Consider the following 15,180-nt stretch of genomic DNA (forward strand, 5'->3'; position numbering starts at 1 on the left):
TATATTTGATTTGTTTAACACTTTTTGGGTTACTACATGATTCCATTTGTGTTATTTCATAGTTTTGATGTCTTCACAAGTTTTTTACTATGTAGAAAATAGAAAAATAATTAAATGTACACAATGTATTTTTGGATAGACTACACTGAATATATACTAGAAGAGGCATCTTAATTTCATTTAATTTCACGCAATTCAATTACATTTCCTTTAATTCTAATTCGAATTGCAATTCTGTACCCTGTTATCTACTTCAATTCAAATGAAATTCAATTCAAATAATTTCATTGGAATTTATTAGGCATTCTCAATTAAATTCTGAATTGAGACAAAACTGCTATATGCTTGCTGGCTGGATTAGGATTCAGAGAGTAGGCTGGGTCACTCACACCCATTATGAATAAAGGACAACTAAAATATTCCATTCATTCGGACACAGCTGAAAAGTATTAAAAAGACAAAACATTGATATTTTTTTGGAAGCCGTTAGTTCCTCCGACAATGCTATGAAATCTGGAGTGTTCTAGTCCTGTCAACAATACAGCTGGTCTGGTTCTGTTACTGCCGTCTTACTGTAGGCTTCACTACCCTCTGTCTGTCTCTTCATAACCGACTATTTCTTCTGTCGGAGGAGATTGTTTTACTGCCTGTAACGTTGATGACAATAGAAGTGAGAGACAGAAAGACTGAAGTGTGGGAGTGGAGCTGAGAACCACTCATTTGTTCACCAATTCGTCAATATGACAAAGATGCCTCTACTGCTTTAAACGAACAGGCATGTTGCTATGTACAAAAGTGAATTCCAAAAGGTCACGTTCATTTAATATAGTGTAAGTAGCACCACATTTCCTAGTAATAGTTTCATAAAAGTTGCGTTCGTTTTCAGTTAATCATTTTATATGATTCATTATGCTGTTCCAAATCCATATGCCTTGAATAGTCACAATAATAAAGAATTTGGCAGATAAATTGCTAACATTGCTAATACATTCAGAGACAAATCGGCTCTACGAAAAGATAAATAAATAAATACACGACTAAAGACAAAGAAACGTAAACATGTGTGCTCACACATTCTAGTGTACTGTAAATACAGTTGAAGTCGGACGTTTACATACGCCTTAGCCAAATGCATTTAAACTCCATTTTCCCACAATTGCTGACATTTAACCAGAGTAAAAAAATCCCTGTCTTAGGTCAGTTAGGATCACCACTTTATTTTAAGAATGAGAAATGTCAGAATAATAGTAGAGAGAATGATTTATTTCAGCTTTAATTTCTTTCATCGCATTCCCAGTGGGTCAGAAGTTTACATACACTCAATTAGTATTTGGTAGCATTGCCATTAAATTGTTTAACTTGGTTCAAACGTTTCAGGCAGCCTTCCACAAGCTTCCCACAATAAGTTGGGTGAATTTTGGCCCATTCCTCCTGACAGAGCTGGTGTAACTGAGTCAGGTTTGTAGGCCTCCTTGCTCGCACACGCTTTTTCAGGTCTGCCCACAATGGGATTGAGGTCAGGGTTTTGTGATGGCCACTCCAATACCTTGACTTTGTTGTCCTTAAGCCATTTTGCCACAACTTTGGAAGTATGCTTGGAGTCATTGTCCATTTGGAAGACCCATTTGTGACCAACCTTTAACTTTGTGACTGATGTCTTGACATGTTGCTTCAATATATCCACATCATTTTCTTTCCTCATGATGCTGTCTATTTTGTGAAGTGTACCAGTCCCTCCTGCAGCAAAGCACCCCCACAAAATGATGCTGCCACCCCAGTGATTCACGGTTGTGATGGTGTTCTTCAGCTTGCAAGCCTCCCCCGCTTTCCTCCAAACATAATGATGGTCATTATGGCCAAAAAGTTCTATTTTTGTTTCATCAGACCACAGGACTTTTCTCCAAAAAGTACGATCTTTGTCCCCATGTGCAGTTGCAACCCATAGTCTGGCTTTTTCATGGCAGTTTTGGAGCAGTGGCTTCTTCCTTGCTGAGCGGCCTTTTAGGTTATGTCGATATAGGACACGTTTTAAAGTGGATATAGATACTTTTGTACCTGTTTCCTCCAGCATCTTCACAAGGTCCATTGCTGTTGTTCTGGGATTAATTTGCCCTTTTCGCACCAAAGTACGTTCATCTCTAGGAGACAGAGGCACTGAGTCTCCTTCCTGAGCGGTATGACGGCTGCGTGGTCCCATGGTGTTTATACTTGTGTACTATTGTTTGTACAGATAAACGTGGTACTTTCAGGCGTTTGGAAATTGCTTCCAAGGATGAACCAGGCTTGTGGAGGTCTATAATTATTTTGATTTCTTTTGATTGTCCCATGATGTCAAGCAAAGAGGCACTGAGTTTGAAGGTAGGCCTTGAAATACATCCACAGGTACAACTCCAATTGACTCAAATGACATCAATTAGCCTATCAGAAGCGTCTAAAGCCATGACATCATTTTCTGGAATTTTCCAAGATGTTTAAAGGCACAGTCAACTTCATGTACGTAAACTTCTGACCCACTGGAATTGTGACACAGTGAATTATAAGTGAAATAATCTGTCTGTAAACAATTGTTGCAAAAATTACTTGCACAAAGTAGATGTCCTAACCGACTTGCCAAAACTATAGTTTGTTAACAAGAAATTTGTGGAGTGTTTGAAAAATGAGTTTTAATGACTCCAACCTAAGTGTACGTAAACTTTCGACTTCAACTGCACATCCATACATTAAAAAACATATCGACATCATACAATCAAAATCCTTTTCAATTAACAGACAGGAAGATTCCTCTGTCCAACATCTGCAGGTTTAAAGACATAGGGAGCAACCTGAGAAACTGTTTGAAGAAGAGAGAGAGCGGGAGAAAGAAAAAGGTGGTTGTGGTAGAATGACAGAATTTCATTCATCATCCAACTACTTTTCAGATAAAGCATTGCGTCATACCGTAGATTTTTTTCTTCTGTGCTCAGTACATAGACTTGGAATCACTGGCCACTCTAATAACGGAACACTAGTCACTTTAATAATGTTTACATCCTGCTTTACGTATCTCATATGTATATACTGTATTCTATTCTACTGTATTTTAGTCAATGCCACTCCAACATTGCTCAATCTACTATTGATATATTTCTTAATTCCATTCTTTTACTTTTAGATTTGTTGTGTGTATTGTTGTGAATTGTTAGATATTACTGCACTGTTGGAGCTATGAACACACGTTTTGCTACACCCGCAATACCAATTGCTAAATATGTCTATGCGGCCAATAAAATATGATTTGATTTGTGCCAGAAGAACATTAGGGTTTTGTTCATTAGGGCATGCAAAGGGTAATGTTTTACAATGTTTCGCAGTGTAAAACGAAAATGAGCCTTTCTTATTGGCCAAGGTCGAGGTAGTCCCCCTTGTTTCAGTCCGTTTATCTCCATCTGGTACCTAATGAACACAACCCAGCTTTTTTGGAGGAGGTGGGAAAAGTCACCAATGTAAAAGTCACCAAGTTTCATAATAATGTCATCAGTATGTGTTTGTTTTGCGTTATCAAGTGAGCGATTAATCTAAATTACAGAGGGGGATGGTGGTTGTTCAGCTGGAGTCATGGCATCATTAAGTAAAAAACCTCTAGCATCATTACATCTGAGTTGGCTGTCGTCAGTCTGATTTAACACTGTCATCTATCAACCCAGCATGGTGATCATAAAACTCCCTCCCAAGGTGAGGATGGGTTTAGTAAAGGTCGTTTTGGGGCCTTGTTGATTTTTTAGCTCTTGGAGCACCACTGGTAGCCATTGTCTTCTGTTTAAAAACCAATGACATCAATTCTAATCTTAAAAGGTCAAGTACTACTATCGAGCCCAGATTATTTCTCCTTGTGGATTCACAGACATCATTCATCGAGTGAAGAAAGAGGGTGCGAGAAGGAACAGCGAGAGAGCGAAAGAGGGAAAGGGCAATAGGGAGAGAGAGAAGATGGAGGGATAGAGAAAGACTAAAAGAGAAATTCACACCATAAAAAAAAAACGTTATAAAAAAACATCACTCGTCTATAAGGCTAGATGGGCTGCTCATCTTCACTCTCCTCCTCCACTTGCTGCTTTGCGACAGGCCGGAGGGCAGTGAGGGGAGAGGAGAAGGCGGCGAGGGGGATGGAGAGAGCAACGGTGAGGGGCATGGAGAGGGGCGAGGTGAGGGGGATGGAGAGGGGCAAGGAGTGGGGTAGTGAGGGGCTACTGCTGCTCCCCGTTCCGCTGCTGCTACTACTACTGCTGCTGTTCACCTCTGCCACCTCCCGCCTCGTGCCCTCGATCCACACCTCCATCTCCTCCTGTGTCGGGGGAGGTGGCGGGGCAGTGGCATGGGGGAAGATGGGAGCTTGGGAGAGAGGGGAGGAGGGGGTGGTCGGGGAGGAGGGAGCGGAGGTTGCCTGGGGTTTGGATGACTTTCGGCTGGTGTTGCTGAAGCTGGCCAGAGGGGGACGTAGCCGGACCCCGCTACGGGTGGAGCCCTCGATGGCCTTTTGCAGCTGGGAGAGAATGGGGTAGTGGGAACAGGGAAAGGGAGGGGACACATTAGAAGAACACAACATTGAATTACGTGAAAATAGCATGATGAGTAGACTCATAAGGCAATTTGACTCAACTCTTACTAAACTGTCAGGTTCCCGTCACAAGCAAAATATAATGAAATACTGTGAAACAGAAATAGAGAAAGAGATAAAAGAAAGAGAAAAGGAAGTTTTCTTACCTCTTTAAGTGCAACAACACCCACCAGTTTTCCGATACTGGTGACATAGGCATGACTCAGGCCCAGTAATGAGAAGAGAGTGTGGGTCTGGGACAGGCAGAAAAGGTCAGACGTCAAATTAGGCCGCAACATTTTGGTATGGCTTCTGTTCTAAGCAAATCCACTCGTATTTCCATGTGTCTAGACATGATGTCAGATACTATATCTCCAAATTGGTATGAATTGGCAGCACTTGAACCAACCTTGTGTAATGATGTCCTCTCCACTAGCTGGAAAGGGGAGGGATCTATTCGGATCTGATCAATTTCCATTGGCTTGTCCATCTCAGCCTCCTCCCATTCTTTGATCTGCTCCAGCCAATCAGACACAATGTCAAGAAACGCAACACTGTAATTGGCTAAAAACACTCTAAAACGCAACCTTCAATGTCAACTGCCTCCATAAGAGATGTATGGATGTTGACACTTTTTAACCCTCTTATGTGTTTCAACATGTTAACCCAGACCCTTTTGACAAGTGGTTAGAGCATTGGACTAGTAACCGGAAGGTTGCAAGTTCAAATCCCCGAGCTGACAAGGTACAAATCTGTCGTTCTGCCCCTGAACAGGCAGTTAACCCACTGTTCCTAGGCTGTCATTGAAAATAAGAATTTGTTCTTAACTGACTTGCCTATTTAAATAAAGGTAAAAAAAATGTTTTTTTAAAAAGTACAAAAGTGTTGGAAAATGTACAAGGCAGCCTACTCTAATAATTTTGCATGGCATCAGGGGAAGTAAGGGTCTTGGGGCCGCACTTAAGTGGACCTGAATGAGATCAGTTACCTCTTCTGGTGTCATCGTATCGGACAGGAGAGGGTTGGCGCAAGGCTCCTGATGAGAGAGAGAGAAAATAGAGGTAAGATAAGATCAAATAAAATAAGATAAGACACTTCCCGAGTAACGTCATGCACACATTTTTAGTCCCCCACTGTCTTTGAAGAGTTTCAAGATGAGGTGACGAGAGTCTCTACACTTCTGCTTCCCATAACATAGCTGAGGGCGGCTGTTCTTGAAACCAATAACTCATATTTGTCTCCTCAAAATATATAGAATGATTTGGTTGAATGCAGTGTCAAGAATAACATGTTTTGTGTGGGCTGCATGTTCATCGATGTACTCTTATTGATTTCTGAAGCCAGGCGTTTGTGTGAAATATAACAATAACTTTTCATTATGAAATAGTCATGAGTTTGGGGTGCACAATTCAAACCAAAGGCTGCCCTACCCAGTAGAAAACTGCACAACCACGACAGGTGACTAAATATTAGAATCCTCATTGAATAGGGAGATACAGTAGGTTGAAGAAAAGGTGCACATTCAAACCCTGTACTTACAAGTACATCCTTGAGTATCATTAACATGCATTGTTTTTCATATTTGCAGTATAAAATGGTAATATGAAAAGCCAACCAGCCATACCAGGGAAATAATAACCATAAGTCATATGTTGATTAACATATAGAACTAAGAGGGAATATGTTTGACTATGCACACACTCGGAACAATCTCCATTTGCAATTCATGTGAATTCATGTCACACGCAATTAGATAAGGGAGTGTGTGTACGTAGAGAGCAGAGCTCAGTAATGAGATTCATCCCTCGCAAATGTAATGGCTAAATATTTATATTTCCCATCTTGAAATATGGTTTTACAATCAAACCGCCGAGGATAGAAGATACAGTTGAAGTTGGAAGTTTACATACACTTAGGTTGGAGTCATTAAAACTCATTTTTCAACCACTCCACAAATGTCTTGTCAACAAACTATAGTTTTGGCAAGTCATTTAGGACATCTACTTTGTCCATGACACAAGTCATTTTTCCAACAATTGATTACACTTATAATTCACTGTATCACAATTCCAGTGGGTCAGAAGTTTACATAAACTAAGGTGACATTGCCTTTAAAAAGCTTGGAAAGCTCTGTCATGATGATGTCATGGCTTTAGAAGCTTCTGATAGGCTAATTGACATAATTTGACTTAATTGGAGGTGTACCTGTGGATGTATTTCAAGGCCTACCTTCAAACGCAGTGCCTCTTTGCTTGACATCATGGGACAGTCTGGTTCAAACGCATGAAGGTACCACGTTTATCTGTACAATCAATAGTACGCAAGTATAAACACCATGGGACCACGCAGCCGTCATATTGCTCAGGAAGGAGACACTTTCTGTCTCCTAAAGATGAACGTATTTTGGTGTGAAAAGTGCAAATCAATCCCAGAACGACAGCAAAGGACCTTGTGAAGATGCTGGAGGAAACAGGTACAAAAGTATATACATCCACAGTAAAACGAGTCCTTTATCGACATAACCTGAAAGGCCACTCAGCAAGGAAGAAGCCACTGCTCCAAAACCGCCATGAAAAAGCCACACTACGGTTTGCAACTGCACACAGGGACAAAGATGGTACTTTCTGGAGAAAAGTCCTGTGGTCTGATGAAACAAAAATAGAACCGTTTGGCCATAATGACCATCGTTATGTTTGGAAGAAAAAGGGGGAGGCTTGCGAGTCAAAGAACACCATCCCAACCGTGAAGCACGGGGGTGACAGCATCATCTTGTGGGGGTGCTTTGCTGCAGGAGGGACTGGTACACTTCACAAAATAGACGGCATCATGAGGAAAGAAAATGATGTGGATATATTGAAGCAACATCTTAAGACATCAGTCAGGAAGTTAATTTAAAGCTTGGTCGCAAATGGGTCTTCCAAATGGACAATGACCCCAAGCATACTTTCAAATTTGTGCCAAAATGGCTTAAGGACAACAAAGTCAAGGCATTGGAGTGGCCATCACAAAGCACTGACCTCAATCCCATAGAACATTTTTGGGCAGAACTGAAAAAGCGTGTGCGAGCAAGGAGGCCGACAAACCTGACTCAGTTAGTCCAGCTCTGTCGGAAGCTTTGGGACAAAATTCACCCAACTTATTGTGGGAAGCTTGTGGAAGGCAACCTGAAACGTTTATCCAAGTTAAACCATTTAAAGGCAATGCTACCAAATACTAATTGAGTGTATGTAAACTTCTGACCCACTGGGAATGTGATGAAAGAAATTAAAGCTGAATTAAATCATTCTCTCTACTATTATTCTGACATTTCACATTCTTAAAATAAAGTGGTGATCCTAACTGACCTAAGACAGAGACTTTTTACTGGGATTAAATGTCAGCAATTGTGAAAAACTGAGTTGAAATGTATTTGTCAAAGTTTTATGTAAACGTCCAACTTCAACTGTATCTACATCTCAACAGCTCATTACCCCAGTAATGTATTTGCTGCTCAATTCTCCCTATTTGCTGCACCAGAAATACTTTAGTGATCGTTAGGAAGATATTGGTGTGTGCACGGCAGTGCTGAGCGATTAGTGCTTTGAGGTTGGTTGGGTTTTTTGTCCGTGCTACAGGCGACAATACCGGTCCACTAATACATGACGAGTAAAGGCCAAGAGCGCTACTTTGATTAAGTTTTTTTTTTAAATACATTTTTTGTGTTTATTATTATTATTAGAACTGTTTTAATTCAGATTTTTCACAGTGCGGTGCAGCGCCTTCAGCACCCTTACTTCCTGTGTCAATGGTTGCACCTCCTTTTGCCCTCAGAACAGCCTCAATTGGTTGGGGGTATGGACTCTACAAGGTGTCACAAGCATTCCACAGGGATGCTGGCCCATATTGACCCCAATGCTTCCCACAGTTGTGTCAAGTTGGCTGGATGTCCTTTGGGTGGTGGACCATTCTTGATACACACGTGAAACTGTGAAAACCCCAGCAGCGTTGCAGTTCTTGACACACTCAAACTGGTGCGTCTGACTGCTACTGCCATACCCAGTTCAAATTCACTTCAATCCTTTGTCTTGCCCATTCACACATACACAATCCATGTCTCAAAAATATTCCTTTAAACCTGTCTCAGTATGGTCAGTCTATGTCATGGAAAGAGAATGTCTTGTACACAGTGTATATTACATTTGTATTATTTGATTACTTTATTTCATTCCAAGCCACCATCTCATCTCTATGGAGCTGCTGCCTATGCCGTCTGACAAAATCACAATTTTAGTAGCCTAGTTCTTCAAAGTAAATAAGGCATATTTTTATGACTGCTGAATACAAACTATGAATCACTTAGATGATGTATTTTCAGGTCGAGATACCTCACAAAGTACCTGCTCTCTATCCCTCTCGATAGCGAGTTCTTCTGTCTCATCTCTCCCTCTTTGTGTCTGCACCACACAGACTGGACAAGTAGGTGCACAACGGATTATGATCATTGTAGTCAATTACCATGTTTAATGTGCCAGACTAAGTAGAATATTCGCCTGTTGGAAACTACAACTCCCTACTACATCACACAGTTCCGGGCTTGATCTGATTTATCTCCAGAGAAAATGTGCATTGAGCTCACAGAAGTAAAAAAAAACATGGAATTCAAATATTTGAACCGACGTTGGTCAATTAGTTGTTTAAAAAAACGAACAAGAAAACTGACATGTTGGTTAATCGCCCAGCACTAACGTAGAGTCACAGGCACAGACACAGACATTCTGTACACACACAGTTTTAGACTACCTGTGACTGTCCCTCTGCCTGTCTGTCTCGAGAGGTGAAGATATTCCGTAGAGTTCTCCTAACAGACTGAAGATGGCCCTTTTCTGAAAAGGACAGATGATAAAAGTTGTGATGGACGAAGGTCAAAGTCCTCTACAAAGGTGTCTTGATGTTAAGATTGATAACAAAATAATTCAAAGCTGTATAATAATATGAATATACAATAAGCTGTATAATAATATGAATATACAATAAGCTGTATAATAATATGAATATACAATAAGCTGTATAATAATATGAATATACAATAAGCTGTATAATAATATGAATGCACAATACGCTGTATAATAATATGAATATACAATAAGCTGTATAATAATGTGAATATACAATAAGCTGTATAATAATATGAATATACAATAAGCTGTATAATAATATGAACATACAATAAGCTGTATAATAATATGAATATACAATAAGCTGTATAATAATAGATGACACTGTTGCCAGGCACCCATAGAAGCATTGTTCCCTTGAGATGGTTCAACTCACCAGGAGCTGTGTGATTGGACAAGGGCTCCTGTGGTTTAGGAGATGGCAGGGGGCCATTGCTCTCTTCCTGAACTGGGGTACTCTGGGAAATTGAACAAAACAGTAAATTCATCACGTTGACAGCTTAAATAATGGCACAATACAAGTTCCTTGTAGCAAGGCGCTTCAGTAAGCGTTTTCCAGCTTGTTCCTGTAGATGAACACTTTCTGGTTCCAGGTAGAACCTTGTCACCGAACAAGGAATCCTTTTAGTACCCTTCGAAACACCTATCTGTGTATGCGACTAGGGCTGTGGCGGTCACAAAATTGATTGTCAAGAAAATGACTGCTGGTCTCACAGTAATTGACCGTTAATTAACATAAATGCATTCAGCATCTCCTGGCTTCCACACAGACCACAAGTCACTGATGCAGACCTTTGGAACATCTACATTGTAAAAAGTCTAATAAATCCATGTAATATAGCCTACACCTTCACAATAAATCCATGTAATATAGCCTACACCTTCACAATAAATCCATGTACTATAGCCTACACCTTCACAATAAATCCATGCAATATAGCCTACACCTTCACAATAAATCCATGTAATATAGCCTACACCTTCACAATAAATCCATGTAATATAGCCTACACCTTCACAATAAATCCATGTAATATAGCCTACACCTTCACAATAAATCCATGTAATATAGCCTACACCTTCACAATAAATCCATGTAATATAGCCTACACCTTCACAATAAATCCATGTAATATAGCCTACACCATCACAATAAATCCATGTAATATAGCCTACACCTTCACAATAAATCCATGTAATATAGCCTACACCTTCACAATAAATCCATGGAATATAGCCTACACCATCACAATAAATCCATGTAATATAGCCTACACCATCACAATAAATCCATGTAATATAGCCTACACCATCACAATAAATCCATGTAATATAGCCTACACCATCACAATAAATCCATGTAATATAGACTACACCATCACAATAAATCCATGTAATATAGACTACACCATCACAATAAATCCATGTAATATAGACTACACCATCACAATAAATCCATGTAATATAGCCTACACCATCACAATAAATCCATGTAATATAGCCTACACCATCACAATAAATCCATGTAATATAGACTACACCATCACAATAAATCCATGTAATATAGACTACACCATCACAATAAATCCATGTAATATAGACTACACCATCACAATAAATCCATGTAATATAGCCTACACCATCACAATAAATCCATGTAATATAGCCTACACCATCACAATAAATCCATGTAATATAGCCTACACCATCACAATAAATCCATGTAATATAGACTACACCATCACAATAAATCCATGTAATATAGACTACACCATCACAATAAATCCATGTAATATAGACTACACCATCACAATAAATCCATGTAATATAGCCTACACCATCACAATAAATCCATGTAATATAGCCTACACCTTCACAATAAATCCATGTAATATAGCCTACACCTTCACAATAAATCCATGTAATATAGCCTACACCATCACAATAAATCCATGTAATATAGCCTACACCTTCACAATAAATCCATGTAATATAGCCTACACCTTCACAATAAATCCATGTAATATAGCCTACACCTTCACCATAAATCCATTATTTATTTTAGACTGGTCTAAAGAAACACGATATGAAGAAAATGTAGTCTAATTCAGAAGAACAAAATAACATACTCTGAGTTGTCCTTATGTTAGGTCCTGATCTGGCTGTGTCATATTTAGCTGATGGGTTGACTGCCTTCATGACTCGTAACCGCGGGTGTGGCGGTAATACGGTCACCATAACAACCCTATAGGCGACCAATAAACTTTGATTTGATTGATTTTCTAAGAGTGTGTTTTTGATTCCTCATGAACATTTCCCCTTGGTCTCTCTGACACACCTTATCTCCACTCTCCTCGTCATCTTCATCCACAAAGGCAAAGGATTCCCAGCTGTCTTTGGCATACTGGTTCTGTTCCTGCAAACGCTGTTCCTGCCTGAGGATCCGCCTCTCTGCAGAGAGCCACCAATCACAGAGAGCGTGGAGCTCTGACCGCTCGATGGAGCCCAAAAGGATCATAGAGTCTACAGGAAGAGTCACATGATGATGAACCACTCAAGAAATGAAGACACTGAAATGTATCCTCACGTTCACAAAGAATGCATACATTTTTACCTGTTGAATCCACTAGTGGTATCGTTTTGAGAGAAGTGGAATCCAGGAGGTGTATCAACTCCCTGTAGGTGGACTGTAATGAGAGAAACTTCACTTTCCTAACCATGATGTCCTCCACAAAGATGTTATACTGGCTGTAAGTCAGAAGGAAATGCCAATCATTAATTCATGCTCAACACTTGTGTACTACGGGTGTGTTTATGTTGAAGAATCAAGCATGCTGAGGCGGCCATATTGACTCAAACAACTCATTCTTTTAGCATGAGACCCTCAATGCAACTGGGCCCCCTTAGAGCCAACATGTCACCTTGGTTGCAGCTTCTCTTTGCACACCTGATGTGTCCAAAGCCCAGCTCAGGGAGGTAAGGCAGTTTCTTGATCTGGATGATGGAGTCGTAGAGCGAGGGCTGCAGGCCCTGGGCCACCATGTTAGCCAGAATCACGGCCACCATCATGGGCAGGATGTGGGAGATCTGGCCCGTCAGCTCAAAGCAGATAACCGCCGTGGACACCGTGTGGGTCACCGCCCCGGTCAGTGCTGCCGCTCCTGGGAGTGAGGAGGGAGAAGAGGAAGGAAATGGAAGACAGAGGAAGGGAGAGAGGGATGGGTAGAAATAGAAAAGGATAGAAAACAGGCATTTGCAGGTGAAAGGGATGTGTAGATGGATGATCCATAAGAGAGGGGGATATACAAAAAAATGTGTGTGGGGGGGGGGGGGTGGATGGCAAAAGATGGGAGGGATTAATGGGAAGAGGCAACACACTTCTCATAGTTTGTGGACAAGTACAGGAGGGATGGCAGGAGGGAAAGAAGGGATGAGGAATGGGGTGAAGAACAAGGGATGAGGGGTGAGGAAGAGAAACATTATATCAGGGACCCAGGGTTGGTAATGATGTACAGGACGGCATGTGGGAATATAGCGAAGGAAGAAAGAGTAAAAGGGATGGAATGAAAGGAGCAGAGGAAAAGAGGGTGGTTTGTAGGGCGAGAGAGGGAAGATGAAGGAGATTAATGGTAGCGTATTGGTTTATGGTCACCGAGACAGCAGAGGACAGGAGAGGGGGAACAGACAGTGACATTTCACTGTCACACCAAAGGGGGATGACGGGCAGGCACTGACTGAGACAGGGAGAGGAGGAGGTGGAAAGGGAGACTAACCAATGACTGCATACCCTCCTGGGATGATGCGGTACAAGATTCCATCAAACAGAATCCCATCGGGGAAGAGGGCAGCCATGATCTCCCCCACGAGCCGGCCAAAAGAGGCTCCTGGGGGGGGACAAATGGTGGATATGGGAGGCGGAATGTCATGTTTACTTTGCATGTTGGCTATATGATGTTTAGACCCCCCAGGACTGTAGGCTTTTGGGTCACTCTCTCTGTCAATTTATTTGAACAAAGAAATATAAAAAATGGATATGGAATTTGTGTTCATATTACAACTAATAACATATGATAATCTTGTGCTTCTGTTTACCGAGTATGAAGACAGGCATGAAGGCTCCAGAAGGGATGGGCATCGTCGTCGAAACAGCAGACATCCAAAACTGGGACATGGAAGGAATTCAATTAGTAACTGAGCAGAGTTAATGCATCTGAGGATTTGACTTGAAAGTTTTTTTTTCAAATACTAGACTACATTCCCGACTAGTCTATTCGGTGACATTTCTCCAATCCAATAATACCATTGTGACACGATACACATCACTATCTCCTCGATGGGAAATACTAATCCTACTGATGCTAACACAGTATTGCACTCTTATCCTCCAGTACACTCAGTGGAAATCTCTAGGCAACTATGTCGAGTTTGATACTGATGGAGTGCTAAGGATTACATCTCCACCACAGTCTCTCTGAAGGAGATTCTTATTCTACTGAGATGAGTGACTCAACCAGGAGTCCGCCATTGTACTGAGTGGCGCTATGTGCAACATGTGACCATACTGACAAGCGCAACGGGGTGGAAAAGAAAGAGGGAGGAGGGAGCAAGGGAATGAGGAAGGGTACCTTCATGACGAAGAAGAGCAGGAGGATGACAAAGACGCTGACGTCGGGGTGCAGCCAGGCAGAGGAGCGCCCCAGGCCGGGGGGAGGGGGGGAGCCCCAGATTTTGGTCCAGGTGAAGTTGTCAAACAGGGAGTTGATGCATTCTCTGGGCATTAGCTGGCGGTGGCATGAAAGAAGGGAAAGGAAGATGGAAAACGTAATGGCAAGAACTCGCCCCACGGACGCACAATTGGCCTAGCGTCGTCCGGGTTAGGGAGGGTTTGGCCGGTAGGGATATCCTTGTCTCATCCCGCACCAGCGACGCATGTGGCAGGCCGGGCGCAGTGCATGCTAACCAAAGTCGCCAGGTGCACGGTGTTTCCTCCGGCACATTGGTGCGGCTGGCTTCCGGGTTGGATGCGCACTGTGTTAAGAAGCAGTGCGGCTTGGTTGGGTTGTGTTTCGGAGGACGCATGACTTTCGACCTTCGTCTCTCCCGAGCCCGTACGGGAGTTGCAGCGATGAGCCAAGATAGTAACTACTAATAATTGGATACTACGAAATTGTGGAGAAAAAGGGGGTAAAAAGTCAAATAAAATAAAAATAGTGTTAATGAAAAATAGGTTTAAAAAGTGTTAATGAAAAAGTGTTAAAAACAGTAAAGGTTCAATTGTGTTAAAATGTGTAATGAATAGTTGAATATATACAGTACCAGTCATAAGTTTGGACACACCTACTCATTCCAAGGTTTGTCTTTATTTTTGCTATTTTTATATTGCAGAATAATAGTGAAGACATCAAGACTATGGAATCATGTAGTAATTAAAGTGTTAAACAAATATATTTTATATTTGAGATTATTCATAGTAGCCACCATTTTCCTTTATGACACTCTTGGCATTTTCTCAACCAGCTTCATGAGATAGTCACCTGGAATGCATTTCAGTTAACAGGTGTGCCTTGTTAAAAGTTCATTTGTGGCATTTCTTTCCTTCTTAATGAGTTTGAGCCAATCAGTTGTGTTGTGACAAGGTAGGGGTGGTATACAGAAGGTAGCCCTATTTGGTAA

At 41.2% G+C, this 15,180-nt stretch overlaps 1 protein-coding gene and 1 long non-coding RNA gene across 21 annotated transcripts in view; both read right to left on the minus strand.

The window, feature by feature from the left end:
- LOC118398220 (chloride channel protein 1-like) overlaps positions 1–15,180 on the minus strand; it is a 39,666-nt gene continuing 24,486 nt past the window's right edge. Inside the window, exons 12-23 of one of the 2 annotated variants that reach the window (XM_052470483.1) lie at positions 14,133–14,288; positions 13,600–13,669; positions 13,281–13,391; positions 12,455–12,668; positions 12,122–12,255; positions 11,846–12,030; positions 9,884–9,965; positions 9,353–9,435; positions 5,562–5,609; positions 4,983–5,087; positions 4,741–4,827; positions 1–4,519 (exon numbers count right to left, since the gene is read on the minus strand). In XM_052470483.1, coding sequence (XP_052326443.1) covers positions 4,049–4,519; positions 4,741–4,827; positions 4,983–5,087; positions 5,562–5,609; positions 9,353–9,435; positions 9,884–9,965; positions 11,846–12,030; positions 12,122–12,255; positions 12,455–12,668; positions 13,281–13,391; positions 13,600–13,669; positions 14,133–14,288 — 1,746 coding nt within the window. In that variant the 3' untranslated portion in view covers positions 1–4,048. The remainder of the gene's footprint in view (positions 4,520–4,740; positions 4,828–4,982; positions 5,088–5,561; positions 5,610–9,352; positions 9,436–9,883; positions 9,966–11,845; positions 12,031–12,121; positions 12,256–12,454; positions 12,669–13,280; positions 13,392–13,599; positions 13,670–14,132; positions 14,289–15,180) is intronic. The other variant, XM_052470484.1, reaches the window with a different exon arrangement.
- Positions 10,313–11,560, minus strand: LOC127909383 (uncharacterized). Of its 19 annotated transcripts, none has more exons than XR_008071001.1 (4): positions 11,478–11,549; positions 11,313–11,411; positions 10,455–10,718; positions 10,313–10,388 (listed from the first exon to the last, which is right to left on the minus strand). It is a non-coding gene; the product is annotated as an uncharacterized LOC127909383 (long non-coding RNA). The 19 variants fall into 19 exon arrangements; XR_008071004.1 differs by having other exon boundaries at positions 11,313–11,378; positions 11,445–11,549; XR_008071000.1 differs by having other exon boundaries at positions 11,313–11,378; positions 11,412–11,539.

This window comes from Oncorhynchus keta, chromosome 19, assembly GCF_023373465.1.
Source record: "Oncorhynchus keta strain PuntledgeMale-10-30-2019 chromosome 19, Oket_V2, whole genome shotgun sequence".
NCBI lineage: Eukaryota > Metazoa > Chordata > Actinopteri > Salmoniformes > Salmonidae > Oncorhynchus > Oncorhynchus keta.